Source organism: Vigna unguiculata, chromosome 5 (genome assembly GCF_037176805.1).
Source record: "Vigna unguiculata cultivar grain cowpea cultivar isolate G323 ecotype 2 chromosome 5, ASM3717680v1, whole genome shotgun sequence".
Lineage (NCBI taxonomy): Eukaryota > Viridiplantae > Streptophyta > Magnoliopsida > Fabales > Fabaceae > Vigna > Vigna unguiculata.
In genome coordinates, this window is record NC_140796.1 from 53,034,650 (window position 1) to 53,059,437 (window position 24,788).

Below are 24,788 nucleotides of genomic sequence, written 5' to 3' on the forward strand. Positions count from 1 at the left end.
TTTAAAATTTTCTTGATGACAAAAAAAATTAAGTGATGTAAAATAACAGTTTAATTTCATTTTAAGCAAACAAATTGTTCAACCATCGATCTCAACAACTTGAACAGTACAAATAAGTTTCAATTTACCTTTGACGGCTCAAATTGCAATTTTATGTTAAAAATAACTGGTTCAGAATCGTGCTTATTGATGCAGGCTCTTTATTAGCGGTGAATACTTTCAAGTTAGGTTGCAAAAGAACACATACTTCCTACTTCCGTGGGTGTAAAATCCTCTAGAATCATCTCATAAGGGGAAAAGATGTTGCTTTCCACTGGAGACACGTTAATGGCTAAGCCAGCGAATGGCAAAGTTTGGAGTTGCCTCTTCGTCTCCTTTCAGAGTTCATTTTATTCGCGACTTCATTTCCTTTAGTTTGCTAGCAGATTCTAGCAGTGTTGGTTTTCCTCGTGGATTTAAGTCGGCTTTAGGCATCCTTTGTTTCAACAAAATGAATATTTACGACTACCTTCACAAAAGCCAGAAAAGGAGCTTCAAATGAACATTTGAAATCTCCTCAGTACCTCCGGTGACAAGCTGGCCTACAACAAGACAATGCCTCGGGCAACGTGCACCAACTTTCTCAACAAAACAAGAGTTAGCCTATTTTGATGTAGCTGCAGGCAAAAGGAACTGACAGCAGACTGGACCACATGAACCTTACCTACCCCTGTATATCCATAAAATTAACCAAGTATCAATGAATTTTAGTGTTACACAACAGCAAATATGCAAACGCATTATTCTCAATCTCTAACTAGGACCATTTGTACTGTTTAAGAATGAAAAAATGACAGACCATTATCTAACACACTAGGACACAAGACAAAGGGAAATCTACCAAAGTAACCGAACAAACAAGGCAATAAACAGTCTAAATTCTCAACAGTCCTTAGCTCCTGAAGGATTTACATCTGACAACGCATTATCTTTGGGAGGACACGGAGTAGGTGAAGCTTCTCTCATTTTCATGTCGCTTGATTGTTGGTGCTGCTGTTCCCTCTGCTGCTGCTGTTGTTGTTGCTGCTGCTGTTGCAGCATTTGTTGTTGAAGCTGCTGAAATTGGTGCTGCTTCTGAGGATGAATTTGGAGTTGTTGAAACTGCTGTGCAGCTAGAAGGGTGTGCATGGCATGATTATTGGGATAGAATTGCTGCCCCCCTCCAAAAGAGGCAAAGTTCAGCATAGGTCCTCCTCCATTAGGTGGCATAGCTTGTCCAGTCAGTATTTTCAAATGCTGAATTTCCTCTTTTAATGCGTCATTTAGTGCTACAAGAAAAAGATTCAATTAATTTTCTTAATGCCAGATATAAACAAAATAAAGATTCCGTATGCTCAAACTTACAGATCAAATTTCACGCAAAACAGCGAGTTTCACTTTTTAATCATACAGGGAACCACAAATCCAACAACAAAATTTAGATACCACCTATAGACTAAAGTGCAATTTCATCCAAGACTATTAATCCACTGCCAACTAAGATATTGCATACAAAGATCATATTGTTTAATATAGTTCAGCAGTAGCTTTAGAAAAATTTACAGTCGTATGATCTTACCATCTTGCAAGTGAACTTGTTGCTCCATGGTTTGTAACCGCAGCTTCAGTTCACTGTTCTCAGAATTCAAGCCATTTGTATCCCTCTGCATATAATCAACAATGATGAGTAAATTATAATCCTCCCATTAGCTTTTCAATTGGAATGTGAAATGGTAATACAGTACTAAAACACGGTTTGTCTAAATATAACAAGCAGAAAGGTCATTACCTGCAAGAGACTTAATTGTGCAGACAAAGATGTTGCTTCCGTTTGCAATGTTTGTACCTTCCTTTCAAGCTCAGCAATGTACCGCATCTTCCTCTCTTTTGATCTCGCAGCAGACTGTCTATTTGCCCATATCCTGGTACACAATTAAAAGCAGTGTTGGCCTGTTTGTCATTCCATTTTTCAGGTGAAAGAGATACAAAAGATAATACAAAATAGGTCCAGCATCCGGGGGTGCCATAAAGACAACCGCAAATGTCTATTTACAACTAAAGGAATATGAGCAGACTCTGCATATATGTCCTCTGGGGGTGTTTGATGTGGCCCACTACGCAGAGGATCGAAAGGGCCAGAGGGCCAAAAACGGGACATTTTAAACACAGTAGTCATTTAGAAAGTAACGTACTATTCCTGTACTTCCAAAACATGGTCTACTGTATAGCAGATTAGAGATATAACCAACAGAATGTTAGCATTTTCCTTTTAATAGACTGAAACAAACTGACACATTTCAACCTCGCTATCTTTCACTATTTCCTCTGATACATTGAGTTTAATAGTGCCTACCAGCTATTATGCGTGTTCCACACAATGAGGAATGATAACTAACTAGATACATGATGTCATTCTTCAAAAGTCAAATGCACGTAACTATCAGACAATCACAAAGGATTGAAACATACAGCAATGAATAGTTTTATTAGTGAAAAGATCTTGGCTCCTCTCATGAAGTGTGAAAGTGAACAAGCTTCCAACGATGAAGAGAAGTCAACTGTTGTGATTGTGAAAAAATATATGTATAAATAATAAAAAAAGAAATTTCAACTTCAAGCGTAGATTTTCTAATCAACAATTGTAACTACTGCCTCTTATGTTATTTACTGAAAGTACACATCTCTAACTTTAGAAAAGTTTATTGTCCTGGTTAAAACATTACTGTACAATATCATCACATTCTACCATGCTTTATAAAAACAAAAAATTAAATCCCAAGTTCCTATATGGCCCAAAGCAGCATTAAAAAGAAAGACAAAAACCTAGCTGCAGTACCATAACTACTATTTTGTGTTGTTCTCCCATCAAACATGGAATTTCACCCAAATCTGGGTAATAAAGTATTCCATCAAATGTGAACTCATTACCGAGATGAAAATTCTTCCTCTGATTGGAGAGCAGTTCAAGCAGTACCAACTGTTTTGTATCTAAGTTCAGCCCTAACAAGAAATGAGGTAACAAAAATGCAAGGGTTTTGAGAATGAGTGTGCTAGACATGATGTTTACAATTGATTTATCACCCAAAATATGAAGGAGAAATAATGCACCAAGAAATCCTAAAGCATACCTTTTCGCACGTTTGGGGTCAATCAAGGCAAGCTCAGCAAGCTTAGCAGCTGACATTGCTTTTTTGGAATCCGCCGCAGACAAGTCTTCCGAACCAGAAACCAGCAGCTCAGGCTTGATGGTAGTTGATCCATCCATGGATTGACTATGCTGGTGTCTAACTCTGGGCCGTTCAAGTGTTCCAACAGCACTATTCTCTGCAGAAGAGGTGGGTGCTCCTGATGCCGATGCCGAACCCGACGCTCCCATTGCACCAGACGGTTCGCCCATTTGAAACGTGGACGTCGCCGACGACGAATTGAACTTATCCATATCAAGGTACATGGACAGCAAGTCCTCCTCGGCTTCATCGGAGAAGGAAGGTCCATCGGCACCTCCAACCACACCAAGGTCACTGTCAAAGCTAATATCGTCCGGTAGGGTAAGAATCTCGGAATGAGCACGCCTGTGACCTCTATTTCTCGGAGGATTATCGGGCATTCTGCTAATATCATGACTAAACCCACTAGACTCCGGTGTAGAAACTCCCGGAGCCAGTGGCGGATACGACGACGTCGTCGTCGTCGACGGCGGCGGCTCAGATTTCACACTGAACGCAGTTCCGGGAGGTGAGTAACCCGAATAACGTCCCGAGGGAGGTGGCAAACCTCCACCGTGACCTAGAGATTTGTCCTTATCCATGAAGACGAAACAGAATCCTTAATCGTAATCCTTCTATTCCACTACTCCAAAACCCTAGCTAGCAATATCTAATTAGAGAAGAAAAGAAAGGACAATGAAAATCGGAAACGGCGAATTGAATTAAACATAGGAGCTTGAAGCTAAAGACAAAATGCACGGTGGTACCTTCAGGCGAAGATGGTAGAAGATCGGAAGTAGCAGAAACGGTGAAAGTGAAAACCCTAAGAGATCTGAGAGAGAAAGAGAGAGAAAGAACGAAACCGAAGCTTCCAGCTCAAGACATTAGACATTAAGACATTGGACAATAGATTAGGCGTAGACATACCCTTACTCTCTCTCAGACACTATTATTTATTATTTTAATAAATAAATGTCGGAATGTAATCAAATTAAATAATTAAATAATAAATAAATGAATTATGAAACACACTCACCCTATCCTATTAAATTCAGCCATTTCACATCTTTATCCTTTTTTTCATAAACCAACTACATGTGCCAAATGTTTGATCCTCCATAACACGGTGTTTTATTCAAACCTATCATGCAATTAGATCGAGGTTGACATTCAGCACTGAAATTATGAAATTATGTTAAAATCAAATAAACAATAACAAAAAACAATGATTTATGGAACTGTAAATCTGAAATATTATAAATACATATATGGGTGTGTGCGTGTGAAAAATTAAAATCTCATATTTATAATGTTTTAAAATCTTTTTGACAAATTAGTTTGAAAAACTAAATCTGACTGTAAAAAATACAAAATATAACTAAACCACGTATATAAATTTTAACCACCGAACGTGTTTAGAGAAAGAGATTTTTATATGAAATCGAAATTAATAAATATTACCCGTTAGATTTTATTATAAATAATCAACATTTGAAGATCATTAGTATCTAATGACTTGATTAGATAACAGGATTGTTAGTTATTTTTTTATATGTGATTCTTGTAAAAGTACTTGCTCTCTTATATGCTCTGAAGCCTCAATTTAGATTGTTTGGATTTACAAAAACCGGATTTAGAAAAATTAGAGTGCGTTAATAATATTTTCTTCCCCTTTTTAAGTTAGATTCAGATAAGATGGTATTTGATACCATAGATTAAGAGATGAGTCCCTCTACCAATTTTGTAGATGGTGTGAAAGTGACCCAATTCTTCCAAATCAAATTATTTTGGAGAATGCAAAGAATTTATGTGTAGAAATGAATCTTACATATTTGGATAGACATGAAAAAACTGAATATCATATAAAATTGAAAATTCATAAATATAATATTTTAAAGGTTTAGAATAAAAAATGATGTCAATTATTTAAATGTGGTTCGACTCATGATGTCTTTCTAACAAATTTTCTTAAAATGCTCATAATAATATATTTTTTTTCATAGGTTTGTAGAGAAGCCAATAGTGTGAATCAATTACTGTACTAATCGAAGTAATGTTATAGGTACATAGTACTGTAACAGTTCATCTTCTTTTTAAGAGGGCTCTCGTCATGTTAAGAGACATCCTTCACTTCAAATAGAATACAAAGAAAGAGAGTTTTAAAGAGAGAACGCTCTAAGAGAATTCTCTGCAAGTTTTTCTTTTCCTTATTAAAATCTCTTTCTCCATTTTATTTTTTGCAATTCTCTTTGTGACTATTATTGTTCCAGTGTTATTAATGTTTAAGGTACATTTGACTTTATTGTAATTATTTATAACAATTTGTTTAATCCCTAAAAGCGGTTGAAAAAAAAAAAGAATAACAATTTGTTTACTTCCTTTCTTTTTCTTTTATACCATATAATTCATTAACATCTGCTCGCTTTTTTTTTTATTAAAGAGTGGTACAAAGAAAAAAAATACTAACATGAATAGAAATTGTAGTTTCGCTACACCAATTACATGCCTTGCGCCTCGGCAAGACTAGAATATTATACTATAAACGAAAGTTAGTTAAATAATCATTTAAACTATTGCGAAAGAAAGTTGAGTCAAGCAACGCTAAATGTAATAACTCTTTTTCAAGCAATCTCGTATGAACTAATCCATCGGCAACGATTACAAATTGATTATGATATTTGTCAATGCTTGAAAAGTATTGTATCTGTAGATCACATGGTTCAGAAATCAAAGTAAACGATCCGCGAGCTAATTAATCACCGAAACGTAGATTTCCCTACATAGAAAATGGTACAATAACATTTTTTTTTCAGAGTCACATGGGTCCCTTTCTAAAATACAAAGAACTCGGGAACTGGATCTTGATAAGAACAAGGTTTGTGAACATTCTCCGCAAGAAAAAAAAAAACAGCTTGAAAAAGGTAGAAGGAAGTAAAATACGACTAACGAAGAGAGAAAAAAGAATCATGAATAGAATGCTACACGACGAACTTGGTTGTATTTATTAAATATGGTGGTGAGGTGATGCGGCACACGGACACGTTCATCTCTTAAGTACTGCGCACTCAGCAATCACCTACAACTCCAGAGAGTGGACATTAGGAGTCATATCCATTACTGCACCAAACCTTCTCATTCATTACATTTCAATTATGTACCAAGGAAATCACACCACTAATCAACATTAAGGCTAATGAAAAATTATTATTTTCTTATCTGGGTTAAAACATCAAGTCTGAATGAAACTTTTAAAATCACAAATGTTCTGTTACATCACCATTAATGCGCAACCAAACGGCTCTTGAAATGTTCAGATTTTTAAACTAGTGACATCTAATCATGAATACTGGTTGTCATTAATATAGTCCACAGAATCTCAAAGCAAGCGTATGAAATATGTATCAACAAGATACTACTAGGAATGAAAAGAAACTAGAAAAGGATAGATGACTAATAAATAACCAGTAGGAAAACAATAATCCAAAATTAAGTTTTACTATTCTTTTTTTCTACAATCAGCTTATCCGTACGATTTATGCGTTAATCCACGTGTTTCCGATTTGGAAGCGAATTTATACAGGAAGGAATCAGCAAAATGAATTCACACTAGAGAGTTTTCCGATTCAGAAACGCGTCACATTTGAGAGCACAAAAGCATGGTTAATACAGTAAGTACCCCGCAGTAATTCACTAAACAATGAAATAACACAAATATGTACTGGCATCCCGATGGATGAACAGGAATTGTTGGAAGTAAACGATTTTTTTTTAAAAAAAGATTCCCTAATTTTCGTATGCTAACCAAACGCAGAACGAGGAAAAGTACTGGTGAAAATAGATTGAAAAATTAGGATCATAAAGCTAAAATGAAATTGATTATCAAAGCCATGCCTGTTATCCAACACTGGTTTATGGCGTAAACCAGAACCCCCACACCCATACCCACACAGACAGATCCACTTTCCTACATTTAATAACTAGACCCAATAAATTGACTTTAACTGCTCTGCAGGGAAATAAAAGCATGCAATTATACTCATGACATGAAATTTATGCCTAAATATCCAGTATCAAATTAGTCATCCTGATGAAATTTTATCGGCAGTGGTAACAACCAGCATTACAGATGGAATTGCAATGACTACTTATTTAGATACATTATTCGGAATTATGTTATCCATTATTAAACTGGGAATGGAATTTGAGGTTGAATCACGTCTATTGCAATCACGTGGGTATTTACGCATTGGTAATAAAATTAGAAAATGCAGTTAGGGGTTCACGTTTTTCAACTAATGTTTCTTGCCTAGAATAAAGCACAAAAAATCAATTAATCAACAAGGTCATTTGGGAGGGAAATTTTCATAAGCCTCTGATCAACTAAAAAACCTATACTCTAAAGCCAGTTGATGAAGTAATTGGGATATATTCGGTAGCTATAGAATGAATGCAAACAAATCTTCATATTATATTGGGTACGAAAGAAGTAATGACAAGGAAGCGTAGGAGGAAAAAAATGGAAAATCAGAAACGGCATTTGGTACCAAAATAATATTAGATTCTATTAATCGTTTCATGGAATGGTTAGACGAGAAAGCAGTAAATAGCAGTAACTCACTTTACAAATTTCATCAGAAAGTGTCTTCAAATAATCTTTGGAAGCACACTTAAGATCCTTTACATAGTTCAAATTACAACTCAGAAACAAGTTAGTGTGATTGAGTTCCCAAGCCTATATTTAACCTTCTAGGGAAAGAAAGTGTTCTAAGACTACAGCTAAAAAAATACTGGGAAACAACATTTAAAACAAGTCATCATAGTGCAATTGCAGCGTAGTGAAATTCAAAACTTAATTATTATGCCGTATTTTGTTACAATTTTGTATCCATGCAATCAAAAAATAAACACAAACAGTCTGACAAACACTGGAAATAGAGAAAATGGATATGGCATATGTTAGAGAATTTAAAGACAACTAATTTAAACTAATCAGAAATAAATAATAATTGATAAATTTAATGCAACTGTTCAAAAATAAACAGAAGGAGGTCTACTACAAACGAGGTATTTACTTGATTTGTCTGAATCATTACGCAAGTACTGTATGGTAATTGTTACAGAGTTGATGTATCTATGTACGTATGAAACCATACATGAAACTAAGTCACTTACTGGCACTGGTCTACTAAGGGATGTACTAAGGACGGTACTGTGCAAATAATACGATGGGAGCATTACTAATACTCTTCATTCTCTTTTCCCGGGGATCAAATGCTGTCAATACTCCCTCCCAACAGAGTTCCTAATAATCCCTAAAAGTAACTAAAGTCCAACAGACAGCCCCCTTCCCATTGATGATAATTTAACAGAAATTTGCAAAATCAATTACACTTAACCTAACACAATGTCACAACGAATTGAAGAAAAAGTGAAAACTAATAAGCCCAACTATAACATCAATCATCAATCATTGAATCATTCCAACAAATACAGGACCCATTTTGATGTATTTCAGAAAAAAAAATATTTAATATCAAAAACACAGATTTCTACAAGAAATTATGTGTCCTAGGTTTAAATATTTAATAAAACAACATGAAAAACTATTGCACATAACAATACACACACATATAAAAAGAATGAAACAGAACCTGCACCATTTTTCATACAGAATATAGAACTACAGATACGGTTTCCATGAACTGAAATTTACCATAAAACAGCATACATGACTTCCATGAACAAAAATGTAAAGCACTGTGAAATGAGCTAGCCAATTTTCTTAACATACCTGAATAAGGTTTTCCAAATGTTAGTGAGAGGAATGTAGCAACTCTAGAAGATATCCAAGATGATGGAAGAACATGTACACTTAACAAGCAGCATGCATTCCAGGGACTATTAACAGATTACGAGGCAAAACTGTAATCAGAAAAATCGACAAAGTAAGATATAAACAAAGAAAGGTCAACCATGCAAAGCCTGAATGTACATTCCAAAATATAGCAATAAAGGGCAGGAAATAAATGTCACACTAAAACAGTGAAATTCTACTTACGTGTGTGTAAAGAAAAAATAACAGAATAGAAGTGGTATAAAATTGCATAATATTACTGGTCAACCACCATTATGACATATTTTATACTATTAGACAAACCACTGCTGTACCCACACTCATTTTCACATGATGTACACATGGAAATCTAAATAAAAATTTACTTTTATCTAACAGTAGAATAGCATGTCTGCAAAAGTTTTGTTTATTTATCTACAAAAACACGAGAATTTTAATATCCTAGAATTCACTATTAAAGGAATAAAAAAAGTATTTCAAGCTATGTTATCAATTGCAGCAAATAGTGGCAATATAGTGCCAGAGCAGAATAGCAGACACAATATTAGAGGCAGCGCAGTCGCTATTGAGAAGCACAGTCGAAATCCATGAAAAGCCCTAATGTTCCCCAGCTTCAGAAGGAGAGAAACCCTTGGATAAAATCGCACTGCAATTTCCAGCAACACCTTAAACAACACACCTGATTTTTCACTCTCTCCCAACTCTTGTGCTCTGTTCTCAGTTCCTTTCTTCACGTCCATTTTCCTTTGTGCTACGTTTTCCATTTTCTCTCTCCCAGTATCAATTTCATTTGTTCTTTAGATGTTTAAATTTTGTTGTTTCATTGACTTTTGTCATATACTTGTACTTTGTTCAAGTACTGAGTTTTTATTATTAATTATAAAAAATTCATTGATAGGGTATTTCTATTTTTGGGCATTTATATATATGGTATTAAATTAATGTGCCAAAAAACCATTAGAAAAACAATCATCTTGCTATCTGCTACGTCATGTTGAAGGTTGACCACTCTACTCCAAAATCTGGAATTGATAACTGTTCTTAGAAACCTTCCAAATATCTTATAGCCTAATTCACTACCTAGACCAGTTCACAAGGTTTAGGTGCATGAAGGTGATCCTCGTCTACTGCCAGTGTTATCATTAGTGGATGCAAAAAAAGGCAGAAGGCCCAATTTCCAACATATAAACACAACAATGCATCCTATGACAACGCCAGTTAAAATACTAAAGGCAAGCATCATTTCTCAAATTACTACTACATGATTCTCAGATTTAGAAGCCAGAGATGATTTATCCATAGAATAAGCAACTAAGCTATGCAACAGGTAACAAGCAATATGTTTATTCCTGGGGCATAAAAGATTTGAGAAAATAATACAATATGATCACAATCCCTAGATGTGAAGAAAATAATCAACCAAATTTTATTACGATATAAAGAACAATTAAAAGAATTAATTATAGAATGATTACTCACGAAAAACAATTCTTATTGTTGATTTCCAGGTCCATGCTCTCCTTGGGTTTGCTGTTGCTGTATTTGGAAGAGAAGGTTTGCAGCAAACTGTAGTGTTGAGTGGTACCTCTGGTTCTTATCAGCCTCCAATTCAGAGATTCCCTGGCCAGCAGCTTGAAGTTGCTGATTTGGGGGCTCTGAATTCATGTGTTGCTGTGAAGCAGCATTGGAAACTTGGTTGGATGAGTGAATAAGATTATTAGGTTGTTGGAATGCCTTAGAACTATATAGAGCCGAGGGATCCGTTCCCTGAACTACTCCATAGCCTTTCTCATTGCTGTGGGGCACTTCCACCTGATACTGTTGACTGACTTGAGGGGGAACAGCTTCCTGTCCATTTTGAGGAGGTATAATGAAATTACTCAAGGATGTAGATGTCGAAACAGCACCTAGCTGCTGAAGACTTGAAGCCGTATCATGGAAATGAGCACTGCCAGAGACAACTTGAGCAGGGTGCCCAGTAGAAGATGCAGGTGGATAAGGATGATATTGAGCATTATTAATACTCCCAAACTGTTGAGGAGGATAACTAGGTTGATCCGTGGTTTGCTGATCTTGTTTCCACAAATGAGATTGACTTCCATCATTAGATGCAACAGATGGAAAAGGTGGCTTCATAGTAGAGGGACCAACCACTGTCATTGTGCCACCAGCTGTTGATGATTGTATAGTTGAAGGGAGAAACGAAGTTAAAGTTGCAATAAGTTCAGGGGTCAATGTAACTCCCGCTTGGGATGCAGAAGCAGTATAAGTAGAAGAATAATCAGGAGGAACAGAATGAGCTGGAGGAGTGACACTGGTAGCAAGATGATGTGGTTTTGGCAGACGCTTAGAATCATCATGCAACAATCTGTTATATTCCATTGGTAAAATTGGTTGCTCCTTTACAGAGATTGAACCATACTCTGGTTGTGAAGGGGGAATCTGTTGCACATACTGAGTAGAGGGCGAAGGAAAATGCATTGCTTGTTGCATAGATGTGCTACTTGGAACTAGTGGAAACTTAAGAACCACACCGTATAATCGTTCAGGTCCTGTGACTTTCAAAACTTTGGTCAAGAAATCAGAAGGAGGTACCAAAAATAAGGTGGTGTTATCAATAAACTTGGCAACACCAGCACGGTTTTTTGCTTTAAGGTAACGAAGGAATTCAGTGTATGAAGCAAAATCCTCTTCACTATCAGGGAGAAAGAAAACAATTTCAAAGCCAATTGCATCAGCATAGTGTTTCGTTAACATATCCAATCCAGTCCTAGCAGCACAATCTACAACATCAGGACTGCAGAAAAAAGCACAAAACAAAATTTAATTACAACAACAAAAAAGAGTAGCTTGAAAAAGTAGAGGCAGGAGGCTATCAAAACTTTCTCCAGGAAAAATGAAAGGGTAGGCATAAAGGAAATAGAAGGCAATGATGCCCATCTGTACACACGTAGAATTTACATAGCAAATTAAGTGATAGTTTTCCTTTAGCATTGCTTTCAAAATAGTTGCCATTCAAATCCATACCAAAACTATTATGCATACGCTAGGATTATAGTTTACACTATATTTCATCTACAAATTTTAAAACATAGTTCAGGAACATGATACTTTGCAAGAACAATAAACAGACTATGCTTCCTATTCATAGGCAGGAGGAACAATAAAATATAACAGAAAAGCTTGCACACAGTGCAAAATACTGAAATTTCATGTCATGGTAAATGTTTCACAGTAAAGAAACAACATGCAAATGACAAAATTACATGCTGCATGAGGACCTTGCATGAAACAAGAGATTAAAAATAACAATTATGAGGATCAAAACCATTTTCTTCATCCAATCCCTTGACTTTCAAAAAGCGGACCAAAGAAAAGGGAAAATTATACTCACATCTCAGTGCCTATCCCCTTTCCAATAGGCACACATCTAGCACGACAAACAGGAGTTCCCCCTTTTGCAATAACTCCACGCCATATATGATCAATATCAGATTGGACAGAACCAGGAACTCCAGAAGTGATCCTGGTGCCGACTGGACCAAGGTGACTCTTTGGACCAGAACCACCTCCATCAGTAATTGGATCGATTGCAAATTGTTGTTCTAATCTTAATCCGCGGTCATCAATATTTCTTAAAGGAAATGAAGCATCACCAATTAGCAAAGCATCATCTATCCTTGAACGTTTAGAATCTCTTGAAAATTGGTTTGCGTCAAGTACATCCCATGGACCAGAGCTGGGCCTAATACCAGGCATAGGAGAAGAAAGCATCCCAGGGGCAGGAGGAGATGGCCTTTTCCAGCTTGGACCCATTTTTGAGCTACCATCTTGAAATTTGTGAAGTGTGCTCATCTCATTAAAATCAGGACCATTGTTAAGAGGTTCAAGACCTTGAGGAACAAAAGGTCGCAGTGAGACATTAGGTCCACTTATACCACCGGGTGGCAATTGCCCCGGAAAATTATTTGGAACAATAGGACGATTTTGACCAAATACATCCGTTTGTGGTGGTCGAAATGGAAGCTCGTTTACTAATCCATCAGGTAAAGGCCCTTTACTTCCAGGATAAAATCCAGGGTAATCTTTGCCAGGCGTTGTATCACTGCTTGAATACATAATCATTATTCTAGGATCATTAAAAAGCCGTCCCTGAAGGCCCTCTTTGGCACGGCGAGCTTCATCAATGCTTCTAAACTCAACAAATGAATAATGTCTAGAAGGAAAACTCTTTATTCTCTCAATTTCACCAAACAAAATCATGGCATTGTGGAGCATTTGTTCATCAATTTGAAACGAAGGAGGAAAACCTATCCACAAAATGTTACTGGGTGGACTATTCCTCCCCATTGAAGGTTGCAAATGCTGTGACACACGAATGAGTATTTATAAGGAACATTAGTAAAGTTCCAAGTAAGAGGCATATAGAAATGTGAAAAAATTAATCATTTTATGTACCCACTCTTCCTAACAAAGTGTGGTGCATGTTGACTAAAACATAAACATATCATGTATCCAATCACAGATAAACAGAACTAAAAACAAATTCAATTAGGATTGTGGAACTCTAACCTGAGGTCTAGCCTGAAACTGCCCTTGGTCAACAAAAAAATCCTATAGAAATCGGTAAAGCAAGCAATAGGTACATGAGAATAATAGACAGAAGAGCAAATAATAAACAGCAAAAAAGAAAAAAAGCTAAAGCGCTAAAGATTTACAAGGAACAACCCAGTTCAACAATTTCCATATAAAACATGAAAGCAACAGTTGTTGAAACTGTTATAGCTGACATCCAATAGACACCATTGAAGAAATCAGAAAAGCTTTAAATTAAAGTAAACAAAGCCCTCTTTTCATTTACAAAGATTTCGGAAGATAAAGATGTATGGTAATGTTGATCAATGTTATAATGATTAAGATTTAGAGAGATTGTAAGACCTTATGATCTATACCCTGATCACACACCAATTCAATTTAGATTGCTAAACCTGACTCTGACTCTCTCTCTATCACACAAACACATGAGTGTGACTGTGTGACAGCACATTTGTATTTAAGCTAGTTATAATTAATTTTACAATCTCACATTTTTTAGTCTATGACCCCTCCTTAGATACAAGAATCTTGATCTTAACATACTTTCTTATTTACTGAAAAACAATATCTTCATTCTACACAAGCTTAAAACAACCACTTTCCACTGACCTAAATGAAACTACTTTATAGACACAACCACAACATGAAGATGCTTGTAGCATAACAGGCAACCGAATTAACAAAACAAAAAATGGAAAATGAACTTAACAGCAAATTAATCAAAAGAAGCTTACTCTATTCATAGATTGGGACCTAAGGAAGTCCACACAAATATGGCCGCCACCTAATCGCTTCCCGTTCATTACTTTCATGGCCCGCGTAGCATCATCCAAATTGAGAAACTCAACACACGCAGTACGACGGTCTCTGAAGAACTTGAAATCCTCAATCTTACCGAATTTACGAAACTCCGCTTCCAAATCCTCCATCGCTACGTTGTGGCTAACACCACCCACCCATAGCTGTTTACACGGCCTTGCCTAAAAACACATTACGTTCATTTTATTATTTAATCACCATCATTATTCCCAGTGAAAAGTCACGTTGTGAAATAAATGAAAAATAAATATAAATCACAACGATAAACGCTTTCAGTTTCCACAAACCGGTATTGCAAATTCGATTCTGATTTGAAACCCGCGCAACGACGCTCCTTGTAAGTTTGTTTTCGCCGCCTTGGCCTCTTCGACGCGTCCGAACAACACGAAAGCGAAGGTGCGTGAGGAATATGAAATGAGTGTGTCGAGAGAACCGTACGGAGCGAAGAGTTCCATGAGATCGGAATCGGCGACATCCGGCGGCAGATTTCCAACCCAGAGGTTGTTGGTTGGAGTTCCCCACTCCTCGCTTTCCATGGATTTTGTAGGAGGCGGCATTGTAATTCGAAAACTGCAACAATGGAGAAGTAGGTTTTGCTTCTTCAAGGCGAGGGAAAATCCCCAAATGTAGTTTATTATCGCAAAGAGCGTTTCAAACCCTACAAATGAAAGACATGGAATTTTGATTTTGCTGTGAGAAAACTCGTTTTTTGTGATGCGGCTGTTTCCACTCCTCGCATGAACCCACGTCACCGCATGAAATTCTTAGGCTAAATTATACAAACTTTCTTATCCAAAGTTCTAATTTTGGTTGAGTTTTACAATTTCGCACTGATACGTTTTTTTTCAATTTAATTTTAATATTCATCGATTTTATTTAATTCAATTTTTTTAAATATTATTTAAATAATTAACTGATAGTAAAAAGTAACTATTACGTGTTACTTTTGTGGAATTTTAGATCTTTTATTTTTTTAATTCTTTTATTATTTTTATTTTAAAAAATATTCACGTAAATCTAATATAATTCATATTGTAATCAATTTATTATATTCAACTAATTCTAAACTCGTGGATATACACGAACCAATTTTTTATAATCTTTTACGTTAATAAATTTATATTATATTAAAAAAAATTAAATATATATAGTATTACAAGATATTTAAAAGAAATAATATGATCTATGTTATAATTAAATTTGAAATAGAACCAACGTAAAAACTATTTATAAGTTTAAAAAGTATATATATATATATATATATATATATATATATATATATATATATATATATAGAGAGAGAGAGAGAGAGAGAGAAATATGTAAATAATATATCTTGTAAAAATACAAAAATATAACATGTTATAGAATATGAGTAAATTGCCTAAAAATATGAATGATAAATTATGTAAAAATACGTTAAATATTTTCACTATAAATACAAATTAGTGTATGAAAATAGTTTAATGTGTATTATTAGATTCGTATAATGTGTGTTGCAAGACTCGTTTAATTCGTGTATGGACGGACTCATCTAATGTATATTCATATACTTGTCTAATTAATGCATGAAATGTCTTGTTTTATGTTTTATGCACAAAATACTTATACTTGTCTAGTTAATGCATGAAATGTCTTGTTTTATGTTTTATGCACAAAATACTTGTATAATTAATACATAGATAGACTTATCTAATGTGAATTACTAGACTCGATGTATATTGCAAAAATCATTTAATTAGTGAATTGACTAATGTGAATTACTAGACTCGATGTATATTGCAAAAATCATTTAATTAGTGAATTGACATACTCGATTAATGTATATTAATAGTCTCATTAAATTTGTGTATAAAAAAAACTTATCTAATGTATAATGTTAGATTCATCCAATTAATATATGAATGACTTGTATAATATGTACTGTTAGGTTGGTTTTATCAATTTATTAACACCTCATCTGATCAAAGATTAAAATATTTGTAAACGGAATGACTCGTCTAATATCTTTTTGTAATACTATTCTAAGTGTACCAAGAGCTTCTTCAAATGTATATTTTTATTCTCGTATAATATTTTTTGTTATTCACTTTCTGGCGCAATATGTATTTTCTTTCATCTTCAATTATTTTTTAAATATTTATTTTATCCTTTATGATTTATATCTTTTGTCATTTTCAAACTTCTTTTAGCTGTAATCTTGCTAAGTGTTGACAGATGCAATTATGGTAGTTGTAGCAAGTAGTTTCAATGGATGAAGCAAAGGTTTCATCGGATTAATAAAATATTAAAATAAAAATAAAGAAATGTCTGGACTTCATGATCTTAAAAAAAAAAGTTAGCTTTGAATGAATCAACATAAAACAAAAATAATTAATTTTAAATTACGTAATTTAAAACATAGTTTTAATATTTTAAATTGTAGGATACAAAATACAACACCTAACTTTGTTAACTTCTAAAATTTACAATTCAAAATTTTTAATAACTCAATTTTCGAGAACTTCCAAACAAAATTATATAAAACATGCCTCAATTCAGTTACACTTCACAATCGCAAAAAAAACTATTTTCGCAGGCATCAACTACACAACTCCCAAATGAACTCAAGAACAAAATTCTGAAATCATATTGAGAAGATAGCATCAAGCACACATATTATTCCAATGATGGATTCATACCCTAACCCTAAATAGAACAAGTTTTAAGACTTATACAATATAAATAAATAAATAATTCTAAAAATTATCCTTTTTTTGCCGTATGACAGCAAGGGCTTCTGCATCATTTGCTGTGGTTGCAATGTTCAATGATTGCCGAATTGCAGCACTGGATGTACGAAGAAATGGATTACAAGCCTTTTCCATCTTCAGTGTGGTGGGAATCTGAACAAACACTACTTCTTAATTTGGTCCAAATTAATTAAAGTTTTGGAGTGAAAGAACTTTTAGAAAAACTTAAGTGTGTTGCAACACTGAAACTTACCGTAGGCAAGCCTTTATTTCGAAGGTAAGCTACATGAGCAGCATAGGATTGAAGTTCTTTGTTTTCAGGTTCTATAGACAATGCAAACTTTGTATTGCTCTGCCAACACCAAGGTAACAAAGTCAATTTCACATAAGAAAAAATAAAGCAAAGAGCATAAAGAACAGGAGTAAGTGCAAAACTGACCAATGTATACTCGTGTCCACAGTATATATTTGTATCATCAGGCAGAGACATGATCTTTTTAAGAGAAGACATCATCTGCAACATGGATAACATTGTCAACATCACATTTATGCTTATCAGACATGTTCTGTTCCAAGATGTAATGGCTTACCAGACAGAGATATCAAACCTTAAAAGGAAAATAAAAAATGGACAAGTGCATTTTAATTAACTAACCTCCTGAGGGCTTCCTTCAAACAGTTTGCCACATGATAAGCTGAACAAAGTGTCTCCAGTAAAAATTGCACCAGATCCAGGAAAATAGAAGCTTATATGGCCTACAGTGTGAATCAATTCAAAATATGAGTTACACAACACAAAACTGATAACTTTTTTACACTTTTCAGCATTAAGAAGAATTAAGAATGGAAATGTGACCTCGGGTGTGACCAGGTGTGTCTATTACACGCACCTCATGGCCAGCAAACATCCACTTATCACCATCATTCAAATAGATATCAATGCCAGGAATCCTTTCCTTGTCAGTTCCTGAACCAATCACCTGTGTTAAAGCATGGAAAGTGTTAGCATCTATACAAAGTAGTAGCTATAAGCATACCAAAAGTACACAGATTATTAACAGAAAGTATGATAACTCTGCATAAAATGTTACACAAAAATACCTTTGCCCCATATCTTGCTTTCAATTCTACATTTCCACCGGTGTGATCATGATGATGGTGAGTGTTGAGTATGTAAGTCAAATTTCGATTTTTCCTGCTCAAGACATCTATGACAGGCACAGCTTCAGAAGGATCAACAACACCAACCGTACCAGTATCCACATCATGTAAAAGATACGCATAATTGTCCTTCAGACAAGGTACCTAACAATTTAGCATCACAAATCAGGATTTCAGCGTATTTCTTCAGAAAGTTTGTCATATTGGATGACCTAATAATTGTAATCCAACAGCACCATGTCAACTGAAAAAGACTAACAAGAAACCTTCTCTCACCAATTCAATCTGCAACGAGGAAAACATACTCACAACACTGCAAAATCGAGCCACCCTCAGCGTGCGACTTGCTCCACGCAGCGTTTTCAATGGTGTAGAAAACAATCGCATAAATCCATACAGAATGCCTTTTCTAAAGCAAATTTGTCTCACATTTGGCCACACGCACAATCCACTTCTCACCTAAGAAACACAGAATAATCAGATTGCATCACCAAATATTCAATAACACCCTCTTCTAAGTATCATGAAACACACACACTTACACTTTAGAAGATAGGTTATAATCACTAACCAAGCAGCAGAGAAACAACCGAATTCCCGAATTATATTACAAAATAAAATACACCACACTCAATTGATTCCAGATCACAGAGGATAGAGACGGATAACACACCGAATCAAACAATTTGTTTCAGCAATCAAAAGCAAAATACCTTATTATCATTCATTGAATGCCGGAAGAAACAGGCACACAACGAGGTGCCACGAAAAGTGTTTGGTTTAGTTTTTTAGACAATAAATAAACAAACATCATCGGACGCTGTCTTTTTTTTCCTCGTTTCCTCCGAAACTCTAACAGATAAAAAAAAAAAAAACCCGAATTTGAGGAGAAAATTATGCTCTGAAACAAAAATCAAAGACCCAGAAAGAAAGGAGAGATGAGGGGAACAGAGAGAGAAATACAAACCCTGGAACAAGGAAAAGTGGCCATGGCAGATGAAGTCTTAGAGAGAATCTGCTGCATCTGTGAATGGTGTGTTGTGGGTATGGTTGAAAAGGGAATGAGTTAAGAGTGTGCGTTGGCACTATTTGGTTGAAAAGGAAGTTGCTTTTCTCTCTTTCTCTCAGCGCCACCGTGTCCTCCACCACCACCCCTTCTTCATGTTCCTCATTATTCACTTTCACTCATTTTTTTTTTCTGAGGTGGCAAAACATTGCAATGCCATGGCACCCTAAACACCAAGACATATAGATATTAATCAAGCTTATTTGTGCATCACACCACCACACACCATTCTTAATGCATGCCACGTTGACAACTACACTCACTTTCCCTCATCCTCTATTATCTTCCCAATTGCATTTCTTCAAACCCTTTTTCCTCTCTCTTTACTTTATGTGATGAACATTTTTCCTTCTTTGCAAATAGGGTAAAAGCAAAATCAGTAATTCCAATAGCAACCAAACGAAAGAAAATATCATTAGGGCTATCGCTTTTCGACTATGAAGTGAACTTTATCACTTTTCATTCGGATATAATATATATGTGTTTTATTTTAAAATTTTAATATTAATGTCATATTATATTTATTTTACACGGGATCATATTATATTGTATGCATACATTTTACTTTAACAACGACACGTGTATATGCATTTCATTTAATGTAATATACATGTGTTGATATCTACATGTGTTTTTTTATTTAAAAAGATTCACATCAGTTTCATGTTATATTTATTTTGTACAAGACTATATTACATCATATGTCTACATTTTACCTAGCAATGACCTGTGATCTCATTTTAATATAATATACATGTGTTTATATTTAAAAAATATTAGTTTCATGTTGTATTTATTTTATACAGGACCAGATTACACAATATGTCTACATTTTACTTGAACGACTCATGGAACACACATTTTAAATATTATCCACATGTACTTCTATTTAAAACTTTTAACACCAATTTCATGTTGTATATATTTTGTAGGGGTCATATTATACAATATGCCTACATTTTACTTTAATAAAAATCGGTGCATATATCTCATTTTAATATAACATGCAAGTGAATGGTCGATTTTTTTTTTTTTTGCTTTAAAAAAAATAAACAATCCATTTATTCATATACAATTGATATAACTAAAACAAATCTAATGGCTAAAAAAACCATTATTTTAATTGAATATATAATTAGACATGTACTTATAAATATATAAGGAATTCCTTAATAAATATTTACTAAAATTTATATTTATTCAAAATTACTTTAAATACCAATAAATAATCTTTTTGAAAGAAATCAATATGTATCTAGAATAGTAGATCAAAATAAATTATATTAATATAATATTAATTATTATTTTGCACTTTATGTGTTTCTATTCAGAATTTTTAAAATTAATTTCATGTTTTATGCAATTTACACAATTACACAACCTTTTTTTAAGGACTTGTGGATATGCATTTTATTTAAATATATCAATATATGTATTTATTTAAAATTTTTAACATAAATTTCGTGATTAATTTCATGTTATATTCTATTTAATTTATTAAAATAACATCCATACAAAATTTTTAATATCAATCTTATACTTTTTACATCGGTACTATTTCTTTTGATTAATTAAACTAAAATTAAATTTGTACACTTCATTACATAAGTTATATAAGTTATATATTTAAATATTAAATTAATCATTTTAAATAATTAAACAAATAATAATCATTTAAATAATTGATTAATATATAACAACAATAAAATATATCTTAAAATAAAAAATAAAAAAATCATGATGCACTGGTATCTTACCAGTCAAATAACTACATATCTATCCAATTAAATAAATACGCTGTACGATTAGTGGTAGGATAATATATATATATATATATATATATATATATATATATATATATATATATATATATATAAATAATTAATTTTTAAAATAATTATTAAATATTAGTTAGAAATATAAAATATATATACAGAAGAGAATTTTAAAATAACTGTTAAAGATAATTTTTTTAAAAAATAATAATTAAAAAAAGAATATTAAAATAATTATAAGCTATTTATAAACTAATTAATTTTTAAAATAATAATTAAAAATATAAGTAAAAATATAAAATATAGATAGAAAATAAATAATCATCTTTTTTGTATTATTATAGACGTAAATAATGTAGAATCCACTGACAACGGTTAAACGTGCCATATACTCCACTAAACAGTTAAACGACCATGTACTTTTGGGCTTAATCCATTAAGTGGGCCCATTTTAGTGAAGAATATGAATGTCATTTAATCACTTTTGGCGGGAATAGGTAGGGAAATTTTTAACCTAGGGTTTGGTTTATAAATCCTAAAGAGGAGATTCTGAAACTCTAGTGCGAGAGCAAAATCGACAGGCCAAGATCGAGGTTTCGAGAAGACAATCACAGCGATTTTCATTAGGGTAATTTATCCTATTACGATTAGATTCACCAATTCTTTTAGCATTGTGTATCTCTCTGTGATCGATTTGCATTTTATGAGTTTGCATTCTCGTTTTTTAATTTCTTAATAATGCCCAACCTGGATTTAGCATAGTACAACCTCTAGTATATAGGTAAGATTGTGATTATGAATCTGAAATAATTTTTTATAGTACAGGTCAAGCCATTTTTATCTTGTAGTTCTTGCAGCAGAAGAGATTAGAATAATTAGAGATGCACTTTAATTTGTAAAATGTTTGATTTGGGTTGCATCTGCATGGTGTAGCATGTTCCTTTTGTTTTATGATTAGGATCATTCATATATTTTAGGGGATAGTTCTTTTGCCTTAGATGGGTGGAATACTTGAATTTGATCACTTTTTGGTGTAAGGTGAATATTGGGTTTGGGTTTCACCTTAAGAAAATTGGGTAGTGCTTGTTCATGGGTTAAAACTTTTTAAATATTTCCAATTGCGAAGTGTTTGTTGATTCTTGTAACTAAGAGTTCGTGATTGATTCACTTAGGAGTATGATGCAGTGTTAATGTATTCTTATGTTTTTATTTAATTAATTTTTGTTTTAATTATTTTGTTTTTTTATGTTTTATTAAGTTTTGATCATGTCAGGCGGCCAACCTCAACCTCACCCACTTCCTTCGCTCCCCATAGATGTTGGTCAACTCTTAATTGAGATAGAGCAGTTACGTCAACGTGTACGAGAATTAGAAACAGAAAATAAACATAAACAGATACAACGTGATCTAGGCGAGGTTATTCAACAACTAAACAATACTCGTCAGGAGCATATAAACTTCAAAAATTCTCGTCGGGATGAATTGATCCGACACGTGAACATAGTTTCACGTAAACTCTTTCCTTCATAATCTTCTTCCTCTTACTTTTTAATAATTCTTTGGAGGATAGAGATATCCATGCACCATCACTTCTTTTCTTTTTTTAGTCGTTTTCCCCATTTTTCTTATGTGCCTTTTTATAATAATAATTACTCATTTTATATCCTCTTTTGAAGTTTACTCATAAAATTTATGTGTACCTATTTCATTAAGGAAGAGATTTTGGTGATATAACTTTTGAACCAATTACTTTTGCTTTGCTTTGGCAACCAATTTATAAAAAGAAACAGTATGATTAAGAATTTTTAATCTGAGCAGAGGTTAAAAGTCAAATTAGGTCCCTTTTTCTTTAATTGAAAGGAACCAATAAATTTAAAGCCAAAATTTATGCTCTACTACTTTTATGTGAGATCACACTATAAACATTAGTTAAGAGTTTCTCCTATATTCAAATTACTGTGTAGATATTTTGGGGCTGAAAGTAAATTATAATATTTATTATCAGGTTTAAAATTAATAGTCTGGCTTTAAAGGGTAAAATTATTTATAAACATTTAATGTCTATGAAAAACTTCACATAAAAGAATTATATTAAACTGATACCATATTATGTTATTGAATAACTACAAATCTACCGAATTAAATAAATACGTAATACGATTAGTGGTAGGATAATAACAAAAGTATCCGGTTATTTTTTTTCTAATATATGAAATGTAGTTTATAAAAAATATCGGATTTTGAAATTTACTTCAGAAGAACAATAAATTTTAAAATCCGGTTTAAACATCTACTAAATTTTAAAATTTGATTAAAGATTCTCTCAAATTTTAATGTTCAGGTAAGGATTTTTTCAAATTTGAAAATTTAATAAAGGCTTAAATACCTTTTTGGTCCTCATTTTCGTAGTGTTTGTTGTGGATGACCCTCATTTTGACAGAATGTTTGGTTCTTATTTTTACCGAATGTTTAAAATGGTCTTCATTTTGACCGAATGTTTAAAATGGTTCTCATTTTCGCAATTTGTGTTTTATTTGGTCATTTTTTGTAACGCCGTTTAAATCATTAACGGAGCATTGTACGGTTTGTATTAGGGTGTGTTACGTGTACTGTACACATGGCTAATCAACGTTAATTTTACAATTTAGGGGAAATTTTGCACTTGGGGAAATTTTTTCATTTTCATCTTTCTTGAGCTCGAATTTGCAGAGAAAACAACTCATACTTGTCATTCCATCATTGGATTGGATTGCAGTTGCTTATTCAATTTTCCAGTTAATCATCATCAACGAGGTAAGTGGGTGTAGGGTTTTCTGAGTTGTATTTGCTCGTGGGTTAAGGTTTTCGTAATTCTATTTTGGGATTTGTTTGTCTTTCGATTGTTGTGATGTTCTCCATGGTTCTGCATGTAATTGATTGTAGCAGTGCTCCCCCATTGCGTTAAAGTAGGCTTAATAATACTTTTTTTTTATCTGTTTAATTTACTTTAGGGCGATGAGTGATAATAGGTTCGATGTTGTTGTCCACATGTACAATACTCTCCGTTAATGGTTAATGATTTAAAAGGCGTTACAGAAAAAGAAAAAGATCAAATAAAACACGAATTATGAAAATGATGATCATTTTACACATTCGGTAAAAATGAGGACCATTTTAAACATTCTATCCAAATGAGGACCATCCACAACAAATACTACGAAAATGAGGACAAAAAATGTATTTAAGCCTTTAATAAACGAAATAAAAATTATATCAAATTTGGAAATTCAGCAAGTAAAAGAAAAAAAAAAGTTAAATCCGTGAGGTGAAATCCAGTAAAAACTTAATTTGAGGAGTTATTTTTAATTTCATCTTCATCATTTATTTAGTATTATTTAAATATGAACCTTTCAACTCATATTATAATATAAATATTTCTAAATAAAAAGGAGGATGTTTTGATTTTCATGTTTGACTAATGTGTTTAATATTATTATTATAAAATTTTGACATTAAAAGCATATTAATGCCTTGAAATTATTGTTTCAAAAACATTAAATTATTATGAGGATGAATTTTACA

The 24,788-nt window shown here is 33.3% G+C and overlaps 3 protein-coding genes across 14 annotated transcripts; all 3 read right to left on the minus strand.

Annotated features, from left to right (window-relative positions):
- Window positions 1-33: 33 nt before the first annotated feature.
- LOC114185396 (putative transcription factor PosF21) lies at window positions 34-4,153 on the minus strand. Of its 2 annotated transcripts, XM_028073100.2 has the most exons (6): window positions 3,992-4,153; window positions 3,147-3,894; window positions 1,808-1,940; window positions 1,598-1,682; window positions 952-1,307; window positions 34-709 (listed from the first exon to the last, which is right to left on the minus strand). In XM_028073100.2, the coding sequence occupies exons 2-6, from the start codon at window positions 3,824-3,826 to the stop codon at window positions 704-706; spliced, it is 1,260 nt and encodes a 419-aa protein (XP_027928901.1). In that variant the 5' UTR covers window positions 3,827-3,894; window positions 3,992-4,153; the 3' UTR covers window positions 34-703. The 2 variants fall into 2 exon arrangements, with proteins under 2 accessions (XP_027928901.1, XP_027928900.1); XM_028073099.1 differs by having other exon boundaries at window positions 685-1,307.
- A 1,798-nt stretch (window positions 4,154-5,951) lies between these two features.
- On the minus strand, window positions 5,952-15,253 carry LOC114184844 (flowering time control protein FPA-like). Of its 8 annotated transcripts, none has more exons than XR_003604653.2 (7): window positions 14,781-15,253; window positions 14,409-14,654; window positions 13,651-13,692; window positions 12,473-13,443; window positions 10,558-11,875; window positions 9,016-9,122; window positions 5,952-6,300 (listed from the first exon to the last, which is right to left on the minus strand). XR_003604653.2 is itself a non-coding variant. In XM_085673765.1 (6 exons), the coding sequence occupies exons 1-5, from the start codon at window positions 15,048-15,050 to the stop codon at window positions 10,570-10,572; spliced, it is 2,835 nt and encodes a 944-aa protein (XP_085529891.1). In that variant the 5' UTR covers window positions 15,051-15,253; the 3' UTR covers window positions 7,829-9,122; window positions 10,558-10,569. The 8 variants fall into 8 exon arrangements, 3 of the variants coding, with proteins under 3 accessions (XP_085529891.1, XP_027927984.1, XP_085529892.1); XR_014995312.1 differs by having other exon boundaries at window positions 5,952-6,341; XR_003604651.2 differs by having other exon boundaries at window positions 9,016-9,146; window positions 14,781-15,252.
- A 1,841-nt stretch (window positions 15,254-17,094) lies between these two features.
- On the minus strand, window positions 17,095-19,625 carry LOC114183734 (putative hydroxyacylglutathione hydrolase 2, chloroplastic). Of its 4 annotated transcripts, none has more exons than XM_085673121.1 (9): window positions 19,354-19,625; window positions 19,100-19,238; window positions 18,696-18,845; window positions 18,327-18,530; window positions 18,082-18,205; window positions 17,881-17,981; window positions 17,665-17,739; window positions 17,479-17,577; window positions 17,095-17,378 (listed from the first exon to the last, which is right to left on the minus strand). In XM_085673121.1, exons 2-9 carry the CDS (start codon window positions 19,112-19,114, stop codon window positions 17,232-17,234), a joined length of 915 nt encoding a protein of 304 aa, XP_085529247.1. In that variant the 5' UTR covers window positions 19,115-19,238; window positions 19,354-19,625; the 3' UTR covers window positions 17,095-17,231. The 4 variants fall into 4 exon arrangements, with proteins under 4 accessions (XP_085529247.1, XP_027926658.1, XP_027926657.1 ...); XM_028070857.2 differs by having other exon boundaries at window positions 18,663-18,845; window positions 19,354-19,620; XM_028070856.2 differs by lacking the exon at window positions 19,100-19,238 and having other exon boundaries at window positions 19,354-19,622.
- Between the last annotated feature and the right edge of the window lie 5,163 nt (window positions 19,626-24,788).